The sequence below is a fragment of the Carlito syrichta genome, unplaced genomic scaffold (assembly GCF_000164805.1).
Source record: "Carlito syrichta isolate Samal-C Ts95f unplaced genomic scaffold, Tarsius_syrichta-2.0.1 Scaffold307032, whole genome shotgun sequence".
Lineage (NCBI taxonomy): Eukaryota > Metazoa > Chordata > Mammalia > Primates > Tarsiidae > Carlito > Carlito syrichta.
The window spans coordinates 4,928-21,908 of record NW_007251128.1 but is presented as its reverse complement, the minus strand read 5'-3'; the positions used below and the strand labels follow the sequence as shown (position 1 = coordinate 21,908).

Here is a 16,981-nt window from a genome sequence, read left to right as displayed (position 1 = left end):
AAAGCTGGGCTCGGTGGTTCAGCCTGTAATCCCGTGCCTTTGGGTGGCTGAGGTGAAGTGGATTGCCTGAGCCTGCGGGTTCGAGACCCGCCTGGGCAGCAAGACCTCATCTCTACAATAAATCAAAGAATCAGCCGGGCGTGGTAGCACATGCCTGTAATTCCGGCTACTTGGAGGCGGAAGGATCGCCGGAGCCCAGCAGGTCGAGGCTGCAGTGGCAGGGAGCAACAGACAGAGTGAGACTCCAACTCAAAAAAAAAAAAAAAAGTCAGGTGTGGGCAATTTCTGCCTTTTAACTGGAGTGCTTAATCCACTTACATTCTGTGTAATTAGTGATAAGGAAGGTATGATTTATGCCTACCATTTTGCTATTTGTTTTCTGTCTTATACTACTCCCCCCTTTTTTTAGAGACCTAGTCTAGCTGCATTGCCCAGGCTGGTCTCAAACTCCTAGGCTCAAGAGATCCTCCTGCCTCAGCTTCCAGAGGCTGTCTTGTATCTTATTTTGTTCCTCTATTCCTCCACTGCTGGCCTCTTTGATATTAAATAGATTTCTAATGTAGTACTTTAATTCCTTTGTTTCTTTTACTACTTTATTTTTTTGAGTTTCTTTTACTACTTTATTTTTGAGTTTTTTTAAGTGCTTACTTAAGATTATAATTAACATTTTAACAATCTAGTTTAACTAATTTCAATAGTATACAAAAACTTTGCTCCAAGACAGCTATGTTCCCCTGCTCTTTCATGCTGTTATAAGGCAAATTATATCTTATACATTGTGTGCACATCATCAGCTTATAATTACTACTTTATGCAGATGTCCTTTAAATTAGATAGAAGAAAAAGAGTTACAAACAAAAAAACACATTTATACTATCTTTTATATTTACCTATGTAGTTGCATTTATCAATGCTCTATTTTTTATTTTTGAGTCAGAGTCTCACTCTGTTGCCCAGACTGGAGTGTAGTGGCACAATCACAGCCACCACAGCCTCGACCTGCTGGACTCAGGAGATCCTTCCACCTCGGTCTTCCAAGTAGCTGGCACCATAGGCATGTATCACCATGCCCAGCTAATTTTTTGATTTATTGTAGAGACGAAGTCTTGCCAAATTGCCCAGGCTGGACTCAGGCAATCCTCTCACCTCCACCTCGCAAAGTGCTGGGATTACAGACATGAGCCACTGAACCCAGCCTGCTTTATTTTTAAATGTAGATTCAAGTTATTGTCTGGTGTCCTTTCATTTCAGCCTAAAGAATTCACTTTAAGGCAGGTTCGCTAACAACATATTCTATTTTTATTTTTCTGGGGATGTCTTAATTTCTCCTTAATTTCTGAAGGACAGTTGTACTTGAAATAGAATTCTTCATTAAGCACTTTTTTCATTTCTTTTCTTAAACATTTTTTATTTTAAAATTGTGGGGTACAGTTAAGGGTTAGGTATACAAATATATATTGTGCAGGTACCCTTGTTGATGAGGTGTGCCCCCGCTGTCCCCAGACAGATATTAACTACTGTTAATCCCACTTCCCTTCCCCTCCCTGCCCCCCCATAGTTTCCTGCCACTGTCAATCCTTTTCTTATAGTATTACGATAGTTGTTCAAGGTCCATTTATGAGTGAGAACATGTGACACTCAGATCTTTGTTTCTGTGAGAGATCACTCAGTATTATAAACTCCAATTCCATCCAGGTTGCTGCAAAATTTATGATTTTGTTCTTTTTTATGGCTTAAGCACCTTTTTCTTTCAGCACTTCGAATATGTTTTTCCACTGCCTTCTGTCCTCCATAGTTCTGATGAAAAATTGCCTGTTGATCTTATCGAGGATGCTTTGCACATGATGAGCTGCTTCTCTCCTGTTGCTTTCAAAATTCCTTCTTTGTTTTTCTACAGTTTAACTATGTGTCTAGGTGTGGATCTCTTTGAGTTTATTCTACTTGGAATTTGTTGAACTTCCTGGATGTGCAGCTTGACATTTTTCATCAAAACTGGGAAGTTTTTGGCTATCATCTCTTCAAATATTCCTCAGTCCTTTTCTGTCTTCTCTTTCTGGAGTCCTCGTTATGGTATGTTAGATGCTTTATAGTGTGCCATTGGTCCCTGAGACTGTTTATTCTGCTTCATCCTTTTTGGTCATTCCTCAGGTGGATTAGCTCAATTAATCTATCTTCAGGTTTGCTAATTCTCTCTTCTGCCTGCTCAAACGTGCAAATGAGTCTCTCTAGTGATTTTTTTTTTCATGTTAGTTATTGTGTTTTTCAACTACAGAATTTCTATTTGATTTTTAAAAATAATTTATATCTCTTATTTGATATTCATTATTTGGTGAAACATAATCCTCATACTCTCCTTTAGTTCTTTGAATATATTTAAAATAGCTGATTTAGTCTGCCTTAAGTCCAGCATCTAGGCTTCCTGAGGGACAGTTTCTATTTATTTGTCATTACTGGGTTGTACTTTGTTTCTTTGCACATCTCATACAATTTTGTGGAATCTGGACGTTTTCAGTAATATAATGTGGCAACTCTGGAAATCAGATTCTTCCCCAAATCCAGTGTTTTTGTTGTTGCTATTTGTTAGTTTTGTGACTTTTCTGAACTACATCTATAAAGTTTGTATTCTCTGACATGAGTGGCTACTGAAGTCTCTGCTCAGTGAACTTAGCGGACAGGTAATGATTGGACAGAGATTTCCTTAAGCACCTGGAAACACTAAGTCTTTCAGTCTTTGCTGAAGAGCTCTGTGCATGTGTTGGGCGACACCTTCAATAGTCAGCCTGGCAGCTGACAACTGTTCTTCAGCTTTCATTTCCTGCTTGTACAGATATAGGCAGTCTTGCATGTGCTTTACTATCTTTAGTTCATAACTGCAACAACACTAGGTATCTTGTGTGCTTAGAATATGCACTAGTGGTATCTTAATATATCTCTTCTGGATAAATCTCACCTCAGCTAGCAAGGAAAGTTTTGACAGTGTTAGAATACAATCTGTGAAAATGCCACTAGATGAACTGGGTTGCAGATCAGACAGCGACTGCATTTAAGGTGTCCATTGGTGGTTCTGTCAATTCATTCATCCAACACTACAGAGCAATGACTATAGATCAGGTTGTGCTACAGATGTTTTAGGTGCTTAACATGTAACAACCTATTCAATCTTCACAACATCTATAGGAGGTAGGTAGCATTCCCTTACCAATTTTACTGAAGAGGAAACTGAAATATAAAGAGATTAAATGATTTGCCTCAGGCATACAGCTATGAGTTGAAATATAAACTCAGTTGATATAGTCTAGATATTTGTCCCCTCCAAATCTCATGTTGAAATATGATTTCCAGTGTTGGAGATCGGGCCTAGTGGAAGGTGTTTGGGTCACGGGGTGGATTCCTCATAAATGGCTTGGTGTCATTCTTGTGATAATGGGTGAGTTTTTGCTCTGCTAGTTCACACAATAACTGATTGTTTAAAAGAGGCTGGCACCACCACCTCTTCCTTCTCTTGTGTCCCTGTGACATGCTTGCTCTCCTTCCCCGTCTACCAGGATTATAAGCTTTCTGAGGCCTTCCCAGAAGCTGAGGAGATGCTGGTGTCATGTTTCCTATACAGTCTACCAGAATTCCTTTATTGTAATGCAAAAAATGGAATTAATATACCAGTTATGCCAAATTCCAGCTCTAATTTCCATCCTCTGTCTCCTCTAGCTGATAATCTAGTCAGGTAAGAGGTTGGCTCACAAATACAAGTAAGGGTTGTTGTTGACCCACTATCAGGTTGATAGGAATAGGTTTATCTCATATACGGATCTAGAAATCTCATCTCTAACATTTTAATTGGACACAGCATCTGGCTGTCTTGAATGGGTCTACTGATCTCTAGTTTTCTAGATATAAGAATCTGGAAAAAAATAGTATCATGAGCAAATTTCTGATTAGCATTTATTTCTAACACAAAACTTCTGCCTTGGAATATATTAAGTGGCATGAAGATTCTTTTCTAACCCTAAAATTCACTGCATTTATGACAGCAGTATAATTATAAGGATAATCAATACTTACTGGTCAGTCTCAGGTCTTGTTCTCAGTGCTTGTATATTTACTTGTTCAAATATGTGCCATATCCCTATGAGTTAGGAATGATAATCTCTATTTTATAGTAGATAAAATTGAAATTGAGGCAGAGAGAGATTTAGTGCTGGTCCAAGGTCACACAGCAAAATTCTAATCCAGTATGCCTGGCTCTATAGTCTATGTTCCTAACCACTATGCTATATTAGGGACTTCTGTAGTGTACATCTGTGGTAGAAGAGAGGAATTTGTAGGATTACACAGAGGAAATAAAAACTCTCCCAAATTTATATGAAATGGAAGGGAATGGTCTATTTTTTGTGAAGAGATTTTGCAGTACTAGTGAGCTTGTTCTAATACTTTGGAGATTCATCATTCTCTATCAATAGATTCATCATTCTCTACTGTCCTATGGATTAAAATTCCATTTGTATATATAGCTAAGAGCCATTGGTAACTTACTGGTTTGAAAGGCTGGTATCTACAAGTCTCTGGCATGGTTAGGACCTTAAGCTGAGCAGGCATAACTCGGGCTGGGTTATCCAATAATTGAAAGTTTGGCTCAGGTTCTTTTTTCTTCTCTTTTTCTTCCTTTTTCTCTGCCTCATCCTAGGAAAAAACAAAACAAAAACTCAATAAAAGTTTGCTTCTGTTTCACATCACTGAGTAAAGTCTGAAAAGCTTCCTAAGCAACTATTAGGTGCAAAAGGTAGTGGCAGGTTAAAATGGAAGTACAACTAAAATGATGCCAGACTAAGGGGAGGGGAAATTAACTCTGCTAAGAAATGAGAATGATATTTGACTTGATTTTAAAAAATGAGAAGGACTGTCTACCAGCATAGATCAGAAGACTAGACTATCTAAACAAATAAAAATTCTGGTTAGGCACGGTGGCTCATGCTGTAATTCTAGCACTTTGGGAGGTGGAGGCGAGAGGACTGTCTGAGCCTAGGGGTTCGAGACCAGCCTGGGAACTTGGTGAGACCTCGTCTCTACAATAAATTAAAAATTAGCCAGGCATAGTGACGCATTCCTGCAGTTCCAGTTAATTGAAGGCTGAGGCGGAAAGATTGCCTGAGTCCAGAAGGTTGAGGCTGCCATACTTGTGATCGTGCAACTGGACTCCTGTCTAGGCAACAGAGTAAGACTCTGATTTAAAAAACAAAAAATCACTTTGCTTGAAAGAGGCTTTCTTTCTCCTTCCATCGTCTCCTCATCTGCTGAAAATCATATTCTGCCCTTCAAAACCTGTTTTAGATATCATTTTCTCTAGGAACTTATTCCTGATTTGTACCCTTCTATTCTTCTACAAATGAATACAATTTCTAGTCTCTTCCAAGTAAAAGTATTGATTCTATATACTGAGAACAGGACAATTATTTGAAGTACACCAAAAGCAAGGCAGAATAATGTTCAACTAAAGAAGAATCTGGACCATGAAAAAGATAGATACTTTAATCCATATAACCATCAATTTATACCTACCACTTCCATTTTCTCCTCCTCCTTTTTTTCTTTTTCTTTTTCCTTCTTTTTAGCCTTGGCAGTTATAGATAACACAGCAGTGGAAACCTAGAGGAAGTCAACAGGGTAAATTACTGAAGTCCCTTACCTACACACAAACAAGACATAACTGGACTAGATGGTTTACAATGTGAATACACAGTGAGTGGGTGAGTAGTAAGCCTGGAATTATTCTCCTTGATGTGTCTGACTGAAAAGAGAGGTGAAAAGCTGGATAATATTGGTGTAAAAGTTGACTGTTTTAGACTCAAAGGCAGGGTCTGACATACAGCTGATGAAACAAGACGCTGTTGTCAAAAGATATTTCTTACCTGCCATGCTCTAATTTGGTTAATTATATAATTATCCTTACTTATACACAAAATTTACAGCAAATAATCAACAACTGGCTAATATGAAACACTGTTCTGAGAGAAAGAACCATTTTCCTATAGATAAGGTGTCACGAAAGGATAATTTTACTGAGGGAAAACTTTATGGACAAGTACAACTTTCTAATGTATTACTCTTTGATTTAACATATATCACTGAGTTGGTAGGAATAGAAAGTGATTATGTTCATTTTGAAAGGCAAATTAGTTAATACTTATGAAAACAAATAATGTGCATTACTTTTGATCAAGCAATTTCATATCCAAGATTCTAACCTATAGATACACTTGCACAAGTGCACAAATACATGTGTATAAAGACTTTCATTTCAGTCTTATTTGTAGTAGTCACAAATTAGAAATAACTGTAAATAACATTAAAGAAGGAACTGGTAAAACAAATAATGCTACATGCATGAAGGCATTGCTTTGTGGTTAAGGAAAAAAAAAGATTCATAGATGTTGAACATTTTAAAGACAGACTGTTTAAGTGAAAGCAACAAGATGCAGAACAGTATGGACAAAATAATTCTATTTGTGGTATAAAAAGTATTGATATGCAGGGCTCGGTGGCTCAGCCTGTAATCCCGCGCCTTTGGGAGGCTGAGGTGAGTGGATTGCCTGAGCCCCGCGGGTTTGAGACCCGCCTGGGCAGGGAGACCTCATCTGTACAATAAATCAAAAAATCAGCTGGGCGTGGTAGCGCATGCCTGTAATTCTGGCTATTCGGAAGGCTGAGGCGGAAGGATCGCCAGAGCCCAGCAGGGGAGGCTGCGGTGGCCGGGAGCGGCCACTGCACTCCAGTCTGGGTGACAGAGTGAGACTCCAACTCAAAAAAAACCCAAAAAACAAAAAGTATTGATATGTGCAGAGAAAACCTTCAGAGGGATTCACAAGTGGTCCCTGTGATATAGGACTTGGATGAACAAGAAAGAAAAAGGGCTTTCACTTATTCATATTCTGTCATATTCTCGTGTAACGTTAGATTTTATCATAAGAAGTGTTACTTTTAAAATATAAAACATATTTAAAAACAAACCCAAGTAAAAATACTCAATAACTCCTATATATGGGGTGCCAAAAAAAAGTACACACATTTTAAGTATGATGTTCTCTCAAAGATGGAGTTAATCAAATGCAGGACAGTCAAAGAAAATGGTAGAAGTTCAACTTTGAAAAGTAATACATAGATAACTGTGTACACATAAATTATATAACTTCTGAAATAGTAGAGGAGGGGGAATGCTTCTTATATTGTAATGTGAGTAAATTTTTTTTTTTTTGAGTTGGAGTCTCACTTAGTTGCCCAGACTGGAGTGCAGTGGCCATTCCTGGCCACCGCAGCCTCGACTTGCTGGGCTCCAGTGATCCTTCCCCCTCAGCCTTCCAAGTAGCTGGAATTACAGGTATGCACTACCATGCCTGGCTGATTTTTTGATTTATTGTAGAGATGAGGTCTCACTGCCCAGGCGGGTCTTGAACACGCGGGCTCAGGCAATCCACTCACCTCAGCCTCCCAAAGGCGTGGGATTACAGGCTGAGCCACCGAGCCCAGCTGTAAATTTTTTTTAAAGATTCAAAAATAAATAAGTAAATAAAATGTGTATACATTTTTTTGGCACTCCTTGTATAAGTACATATGCTGCTCAAAGGAACAAAGAACCTACCTTCTCCTTTTCTTTTTCTTTTGGTACTTCCAGAGGGGCAGGGTATGCAAATGTGGATGGTTTACAGTTTGATTTATACTGAACTTTCGGCATCTGAAGAAATAAAAGAATTCTTTTACTCTTCCATTAAAATAATATCAAGATTTATATATTCTGTGCTCTTGACAAAAGGAGACCAGAAATTTCAATGCAGGCTAAATGTTCAACTATGTTATCACTTCTTTTGGAAAGGCATCTATCTTCTTTTACTGAATTTTTTTAGGTGCATTACAGAAAACTTGCAGTTTCCTATACATTCCTCAAGCTGTGCCTTTTTTGTTTTTTTTGAGTTGGAGTCTCACTCCTTCACCCAGACTGGAGTGCAGTGGCCGCTCCCGGCCACCGCAGCCTCCACCTGCTGAGCTCCGGCGATCCTTCCGCCTCAGCCTTCCGAGTAGCCGGAATTACAGGTGCGTACTACCACACCCGGCTGATTTTTTGATTTATTGTAGAGATGAGGTCTCACTGCCCAGGCGGGTCTCGAACCCGCGGACTCAGGCAATCCACTCACCTCAGCCTCCCAAAGGTGCGGGATTATAGGCTGAGCCACCGAGCCCAGCTAAGCTGTGCCTTTTAATAAGCATCTCACTCTGCTTCAATGGGTTAAGTCCTGTTCATGGTGTGAACATCAGATAAACCGTTAGTTCCTTCATAAAGTGTCTGTCTACTCTGCATACCAAACTTTCATGTCCCTTCCTTGTACCATACTAATAACTTATACAAGCCTGTATACAGTTTCTATACCATATAATCATGTTTTATAAGAGTCTGATCTGAGCATAATGGAAAGTCAGTTTTATATTGCTTAGTGATCAGGTTTAAAGTTCTTTGGTCTAAATTTTTCACTATTTCCCCAATTTGCATTGACAGAGAATGATAGTAAGCATTATACTTACTAGGGCAAAGAACCTTATCACCTCTATCCCACTTTCATTGTAAGAATGAAAACAGAGATCATAAAATTGGCAGAGAATAAAAGCCCCTATAGATTACACAGGATGTTTAATTGCAATGTTAAAAATGAGGGATTGGGAAACCAAAAGATTTTTGTTTGACAGAAAAAAAACTGCTCAATATGTACAAATGTGAATTTTAATACTGAAACATTTAACAAAGGATAATTGGTTGTATAGTTACACTGAAAAATAATCAATACAATACAATGAAATAGTTTTATTTTTATCAGTCAATTTTTAGCCTAAAAATTTTCCACTCTGAAAATTTACTAGAACATTTTAACAACAGTGATGACCAGATACAAGAGTTATTTAAAGGTCAAAAAGCATTCTGACCTTTAAAGAACAAGATGATGAATCATTAGGACACAGGACTGAGAAAGACTTAAATACAAACTCCATAAAAAAAACCCCAAAGAATAAATGTGATGACAGGGCACTTAAGTGACATGTTTCGTTCTGTCAGATTCCCTGGATCCTGACTTTGGTCTTGTTTTTGCTTCTACCAAAGGGAGGTTCTCCTTTCCCTTTAGTAATAATTCTTTCTTTAATCAATCACCCTGGTATCACAATTCCGAAACACGTCCCTGTCTCAAATATTTATTATTCATGACTTAGTTCAGGGTCGGGCATGGTGGCTCACACTTATAATTCCAGCACTTTGGCAGAAGTGAGAGGATTGCCTGAACCCAGGGGTTCGAGACCAGCCTGGGTAATTTGGCAAGACCTCGTCCCTACAGTAAATAAAATAATTAGCTGGATGTTGTGGCTCATGCCTGTAGTTCCAGCTACTTGGAAGGCTGAAGTGGAAGGATTGCCTGAGCCCAGCAGGTCAACGCTACTGTGGTCATGAGTGTGCCACTGCACACCCACCTGGGTGACAAGAGTCAGACTCTGACTAAAAAAAAAAAAAAAATTAGTTTAGGTCCTCACTCTTTCTTGCTCAGTCTCATTGCAATGAGTTTTCCACCAATACTAGAATGAGTTTTTTTTTTTTTTTTCTGAGTTGGAGTCTCACTCCGTCGCCCAGGCTGGAGTGCAGTGGCATGCTCTTGGCCACCACAGCCTTGACTGGCTGGGCTCCGGCGATCCTTCTGTCTCAGCCTTCCAAGTAGCTGAAACTATAGGCATGTGCTACCACACCTGGCTAACTTTTGATTTATTGTAGAGACAAGTTGCCTGGGTGGGTCTTGAACATGCGGGCTCAGGCAAACCACTCGCCTTAGACTCCCAAAGTGCTGGGATTACAGGCTGAGCCACCAAGCCAGGCCTAGAATGATCTTTCTAAAATGCAGATCTCATGTCATTTACTTGCTTGAAGTCCTTCAATAACTCCCACAGCTTTAGTATTAAATACAATTCATTGGAGTAATCTGTAAAACTTCTTCATATCTTTGTATTTATCCTGCTACTCGTAATTCCCTCTAAACTGACTTACCCATGATTACATAGCCAGGAAAGAGACACGACTTTCAAAACTTTCACTAACACACCCCACTCAACAAGGTGATGACTCAACTTGAAGTGAAAATATATTATTGATGAGATGCTAACTCATCTTTAAAATTTTATGGAAATCCTTTCAAGTGGGAGGTAAATATGAATAGGATATGGTGAACAGGATGTACCACAAAGCTGAGGTCTCACAAACATACCTTTAAGTCCTTGTTAAGGCCAATGACACAGGTAGGGGTATAAGCCAATGACAGGAAGTGGGAAAGAGGAAACCAGAACCAGAACTGGGTAAAGACAAGGACACCAACCACGGAAGGCATATGAGTATGTCCAGTCCTGGACTGTAAGGAGATTGTGACATTATGACCACCTGTAGAAAAAGAGAGAAACCATGAACTGCAATCCAGCAGAACAATAATAAGAATTCCTAAGCACTGCAACAGGGAAGCATTTGGTGATTATTTTAAGAGAACCATTCATACAATCTAATATGGAGTCCTCACAGTTAGTGAGCTATTTAGGCTCTCCAAAATTTGAAGTGCTGTACTTTAACTGGACTTGGGGCAGTTCTAGACCTTCTTTCTTTATAGGTAGGAATTTTTTAAAAAAACTAAGCCTAAATGGTATAAAAACTGTGATACTAAATTAAATGTTAGTCTATATTATATATTGGCTTTTAATGTGCTAATAAAAAAAGCAAAATTTTAGTACAAATTTGCCAACAATAGCAAGGAGGCAAGGGGTAGATAGCACTTGCTTTGTTTTGCTCTTTCTGTTTTAATCATAGTCTGAATGCAGAGAAGTATATAATACATTTACATTTATAGAAAGAAAAAAATTAGTATATATATTTTTGAGTTGGAGTCTCACTCTGTCACCCAGACTGAAGTGCAGTGGCCGCTCCCGGCCACCGCAACCTCGACCTGCTGGGCTCCGGCAATCCTTCCGCCTCAGCCTTCCAAGTAGCTGGAACTACAGGCATACGCTACCACACCCGGCTAATTTTTTTGATTTATTGTAGAGATGAGGTCTTACCAAGGTGCCCAGGTGGGTCTCAAACCCACGGGCTCAGGCAATCCACTCACCTCAGCCTCCCAAAATGCTGGGATTGCAGGCTGAGCCACCAAGCCCGGCCTATAGAAAATATCTTAACAGCAAAAATATGTTCTGATTCTTGCTCTTTTAAGTGCTAAGCAGAACAAAAATTATTAGAATAATGAGAAATATCTGTTACAAGTTATGAAGATTTATATGTAGCTACAGAAAAATGTAAGAAGTGACTGGGTTTGGTGGCTCAGTCTGTAATCCCAGCACTTTGGGAGGTCAAGGTGAGTGGACTCCCTGAGTCTGCAGGATCAAGACAAGCCCGGGTAACTTGGAGAGACCCTGTCTCTACAATAAACCAAAAATTAGCTGGGTGTAGTAGCGGGCGCCTGTAGTTCCGGCTACTTGGAAGGCTGCGATGCAAAGATCGATGAAGTCCAGCAGGTCGATGCTGGGGTGGCCATGAATGTGCCACTGCACTCCAGCCTGGGTGACAGAGTGAGACTCTAACTCAAAAAAAAAAAAAAAAATTTAAGAAGCACCAAACATTACTCTGTTAATTATTAAATCACGTAAATTGGTAGGAGTCAGCTCTAACATTATCTAGCCTTGTGACCACAGAGAAACCATTTTACTTCTAAGATCCGCCCTCTCACTGACAAAATGAGGGTTTGAACTTAAGCATTTAAACTAGACCACTACCACTAACAAAAGAATTTTTAACCTCCAATCCACGATTCAACTGAAATTTTTCTGAGGAAACACAACATATAAAACAACAAAATCAGAGGTGCTTCTGTTTAATCAGAAGTTTGGACTGCTAGGAAGGCATATGGTTTGAATTTGACCTGTTCACCTACAACTTACCATATCCCCTGGACTATTCCTCTAGAAAGTACAGTGAAACACAGTTTGAAAGCCTGTTAACTAGTTCCAAGTTGTCAGAGTTGGATCTTTATCGAGCCTTTGTAAGGCTGAGATTCTAGGAAGCTATTAGGGACTGTAAACTCAAATGCCTTTAGGAACAAGTCAGGTAAACAAATGAAAAAAAGTGGGCTGGGAGCAGTGGGGACTGAGGCAAACTGGAAAGTACATGACCTATTTAAGGAGAACATGTTATTAGAGGCATAGGTCCAGGGTCACTAGGTTGTTTTGTTTTCAGAAGTAGGCTCGTCTGTATTTTCTACAAAATCTTGCAAATTTTGTTAGGCAAAAACAAAACACAGCTTTGTAAGATTTGGCCCATGGACTGCTGTGTTGCAACCTACGGTCTGTATGGTATCAGTATCAGTGGTGAATCACAGAGATCTGAAATGCAAATCTTTTAGTTTATATAATACAATCTATAGAAATGGGCTTATCTGTGCTGAATCAGGATTCTAATTTGAATTCCAGTGCTGGATTCTTATTGCTCACATCTCACTTCTCTTCATTTCAGCTTTTTTTTTTTTTTTTGAGTCAGTGTCTCACTCTGCTGCATAGGCTGGAATGCAGTGGCATGCTCATGACCACTGCAGCCTCCACCTGCTGGGCTCAGGCGATCCTTCTACTTCAGCCTTCTAAGTAGCTGGAACTATAGGCACAAGCCACCATGCCTGGACAATTAAAAAAAATTAATTGTACAGATGAGGTCTCACCAAGTTGCCCAGGCTGGTCTCGAATCCATGGGCTCAGGCAATCCTCTTACCTCTGCCTCCCCAAGTGCTGGGATTACAGGTGTGAGCTACTGCACCCAAGCCTGATCTCAGTATTTTACAGGTGCCTTCACATTTTGTTTGGAATCAGGAAGTAAATAGTGGCTTAACTTTACTAAACCAAAAAGCATTTTAATTTTTGTAAGAATTAGATTTCTTCTGTTTAATCAAATAATTTAGATTTAATACTTCACTATAGATATTTCATTTAAGAATTTTATCTGGAAAAAAAAGTCTGGAATACTTTAATTTTGTTTTTCCAATAGGAATGAATTGTATACATTAACTGTCTACTTGTACTTTTTCCTACTCTAACCCCAACACTCATTGAATGCTTACTACATATTGAGAATTGCGAACAAAACACTGGAAAATATCTTAACAAAATTCAGTTTAGTGGAGGATACAGATAATTAGATAATTAAAATAAGACACAAAAGTACTATGATAGCTATAAACCTGGATGCTAGTGGGAACATACAGCTAAGCATGGTAGCTCACTCAGCATAGAAACTGGATAGGGTAGAAGAGAGGGATACGCAGCCTAGTTAATGTGCTATTTGATCTGAGTTTTGAAGCTGAATTTCCTTTTATTTAAATGAAACCTATCTTCAAACTTATAAAACTAAACTATCTTTTGTTCTAACATTCTGAGATTTAATTAACAAGGTAGAGTTTATCCTATTGATAATGTTTACAGTTTAGCAAATTTCAATTATAAACCTTCTTAACCTTTGGCTTTTCTCCATGATGAGACCAAATCATCGAGTGAGTTCTCACAAACTCAAGCTTCATTCCTTCCTTTGAAATTGCCCTCTCATGATTTTCTCTACTACCACTAACTTTATTAAAGGAGAGCAGGTCTGCAAATTTTTCTAATGCAGTTGCAGCAGTGCTGCAGAAGGATAGGATATTAAAAAGAGAAAAGGGGCAAGAGAATAATTTTATGCTCATAATAGAACACTACACACTAAATACCTAAAGCAAAAATCATTACTACAAATAAAAAGAGAAAGAAGAACCCAAACCTGTTTGGACCTTGGAAAATCAAATAGAGAGGGACTAAAAGAGGAAGGACGGAAGGAGGAGAAGGCAAAGAGGACTTCTAGTAAATATGGAAGAGTAGAGGTGAAACAGAATTATTCTCCCTCAATTCTTAACAAATAAACCTAGCAGAGTAAAAACTCGCAAAAAACTGTATTAGTGCTGAATGTATAAGTAAAGGGTTGTAGTCTAAAATCATAAACTTCCAAAAGAGACAGCTAGAAGAAAAAAAATTATGAAGTAGTAAAATGCTACTCCTAAATCCTGTTTTAAACACTCATTACCAAAAGAAGTAATCTGAAAAGGCTACATACTACATGATTCCAACTATGTAACATTCTGGAAAAGGCAAAGCTAAAATTATGGAGATAGTCCAGTGAGACAGGATGAGTAAGTTCAGGAGATCTAGTGTACAGCATGGCAACTACAGTTAATAAGAATGTACTATACACTTGAAAATTACCAAAAGAGTAGTAATGAGAAGTATTTGAAGTGATGAATAGGTTTATTAGCTTGATTTAACTATTCTACAATATAAACATATATCAAACACCATGTACATTGTAAGTATATACAATTTATTTGTCAACTATAACTTATTAAATTAAAAACATAATACAAAGAATAAAAGAGGGAACATCATTAGATTCTACAGACATTGAAAAATTAAGAGAATATTATGAAAAATGTCTTTCTATAAAATTGAAAGTTTATTAAAAAATTATGGAGGAAGTGTAAAGGTTAGAGGCTTGTGAGGACAACAAGAAAGGATGAACAGGCCTAGCACAGGGGATTTTTAGGGCGATGAGACTATTTTGTATGATACTGTTGTGGTAGATATATATCATTAAGTATTTATCAAAATTCACAGAATGTACAACACAAAGAGTGAGCCCTAATGTAAATTAGGAACTTTAGTTAATAATAATATATCAAGCAGGGTGCGCTGGCTCATGCCTGTAATCCTAGCACTTTGGGAACCGGAGATGACAGGATTGCTTGAGCCCATGGATTTCAGACCAGCCTGGGTAACTCGATGAAACCTCATCTCTACAGTGGTGGTACATGCCTGTAGTTTCAGCTACTTGGAAGGCTGAGACAAATGGATGACCTAAGCCCAGCAGGCTGAGGCTGCGATGGCCATGAATGTGCCACTGCACTCCGGCCTGGGCAGCAGAGGAAATTTTTTTTAAATTCAAAAGAGAAAAAAATAAACTGTGCTTTCCATTTATTAGGAAGAACATATGTTCTGTTTTCTGTTTCTGTAATAAAATTTACTTAGACTGTTCTTTTTATGGCTGCACGTTATTCCATGGTGTATATGTACCATATTTTCTTTATCCAGTCTACCATTGATGGACAACTAGGTTGGTTTCATGATTTTGCTATTATGGTTAGTGCTGTGATAAACATGGGAGTGTAGGCATCGTTTTGGTAGCACCACTCTATCTTTTGAAATAGACCATGGTATGGTGGCAAAGAGTGAATTCTGGAGCCAGATGGCATAGTATGCTATGCATTTATTAGGTAAATAGTCTATGTATCTTATGTTAGGAGTTATTTGGATGCTAGAATTTGTCTAAAATGTGTTTTTTCCCCCAAAAAACTTCAATACCAGCTTGTTTAAAACTCATATATACCAAGAAAATTAAAGAGAAAAAAATCAGCCAACACTCACTGCACGTTACTAAGTGATAGGCACTAGTCTAATTGCTTTGTATGTATTTTTAATACTTTGAGGTAGACTTTACAAGATACAAAAGCAGAAAAAGAGAGGGAAAATAACTTGCACTGTAAAGGGACTAGGATTCAAACCGTAACAGTCTGCACTCCTAATAACTCTACTAAAAATTATCTCTATGAATCGCAGGATCCAAATTTTCTCCATGAATAATTTGCCTCAAGATTCAATTTTCACTATGTCATACAGTTAAAGCAGACAGTTATTTTATTAAATTTAGTTTACATAAATAAATAAATCTCACAGACTTAAAAACATTTACCTGCATCCAGTATGCCCTGGGCTAGAATAGCGCCAAACTTGGCCATGACATCATCATGTTTATCGTTGATGACTTTGGAATAGAGCTGTCTGAACTGATTCACCTGAAGGAATAAGAAAAAGAATTATACTCCAATTCTATTCATTTGTGGCACCATTTTAGACCAGGGAATAAGTTGCTCAAATGGTAGTAACACTTAGTTCTGAATTTTAAAACATTCAAAAGAGAGGGCTATGAACCAGACTTGAAGGCATTGAAATCATGAGTGCTATGACTTTTCTGGTGTGGGAGCATCAGTTCTGTCTTTAATTCTCATTCCATAGTGGATGTTTCAAGGTCAAGGGAATATTGAATGTGATTTCATACCATACCACTGTTAGTCAGCAGACCTAAACAGTCCAAGTGAACACTAAGGCTTTCACTGCATTTTGAGTTATAGCTATTCTGCTTACCATCAACCTTACAGATTTCCTAAAAGACATAGTTCTTCAGTTCTACCTTAAAGTAAATTACACTTCACCAAAGTTGTGAGGTAAATTTTGCATTAAGTGTATTGAACATATACAGTAAAGATTTATTATGTATACTCATTAATTTTCTAAAGACTTGTCAGAATCAGTACTGTTATCAAGAAGAACATGCTAAAATGGAAAACGTGCTGACTCAGGGTGAGATTCCTGGTAATTTTTGTTGCTTCCTTATCCTTTTCTACATTTTCTAAAATTAATATGTATTACTTTTATAATTAAAAATAATATTTATAAAATATATTCTTCATAAATAAAGAGAAATATTCCTTTAAATCTATTTAGATGACAATAAGGAAACTATTTTATGCTTCTTCTATGTCTTACACTTCTGTTTTCCCAACGGTGCTTTTCAAATGGTAGGCACCCAGGAAGAAGTCTGCTTGTTCAAGAAGCACATGATCATGGAGCTCCCCAAATCTGCCAAAAGCAGAAAATACCAAATTTGAGTTTCCTAGTATAATGACTTTATTTGCATTACATATTCTTTTTGTTTTTTTTTCCATGAGGGAGTTTTTTGTTTTTGTTTTTAATATATAAGTAGGAATTTATTAGAAGAGAAAAAAGCTCCTGGCAGTCATCACATGTT

General features: G+C 38.0%; 1 protein-coding gene across 2 annotated transcripts in view; it reads right to left on the bottom strand.

Annotated features, from left to right (window-relative positions):
* LOC103266155 (26S proteasome non-ATPase regulatory subunit 1-like) overlaps positions 1 to 16,054 on the bottom strand; it is a 22,580-nt gene extending 6,526 nt beyond the window's left edge. The window contains exons 1-6 of one of the 2 annotated variants that reach the window (XM_021715384.1): positions 15,866 to 16,054; positions 10,281 to 10,450; positions 7,631 to 7,723; positions 5,554 to 5,640; positions 4,531 to 4,677; positions 2,989 to 2,991 (exon numbers count right to left, since the gene is read on the bottom strand). In XM_021715384.1, the coding sequence (XP_021571059.1) occupies positions 2,989 to 2,991; positions 4,531 to 4,677; positions 5,554 to 5,640; positions 7,631 to 7,723; positions 10,281 to 10,450; positions 15,866 to 15,911 (546 nt within the window). In that variant the 5' untranslated portion in view covers positions 15,912 to 16,054. The remainder of the gene's footprint in view (positions 1 to 2,988; positions 2,992 to 4,530; positions 4,678 to 5,553; positions 5,641 to 7,630; positions 7,724 to 10,280; positions 10,451 to 15,865) is intronic. The other variant, XM_008063794.1, reaches the window with a different exon arrangement.
* Between the last annotated feature and the right edge of the window lie 927 nt (positions 16,055 to 16,981).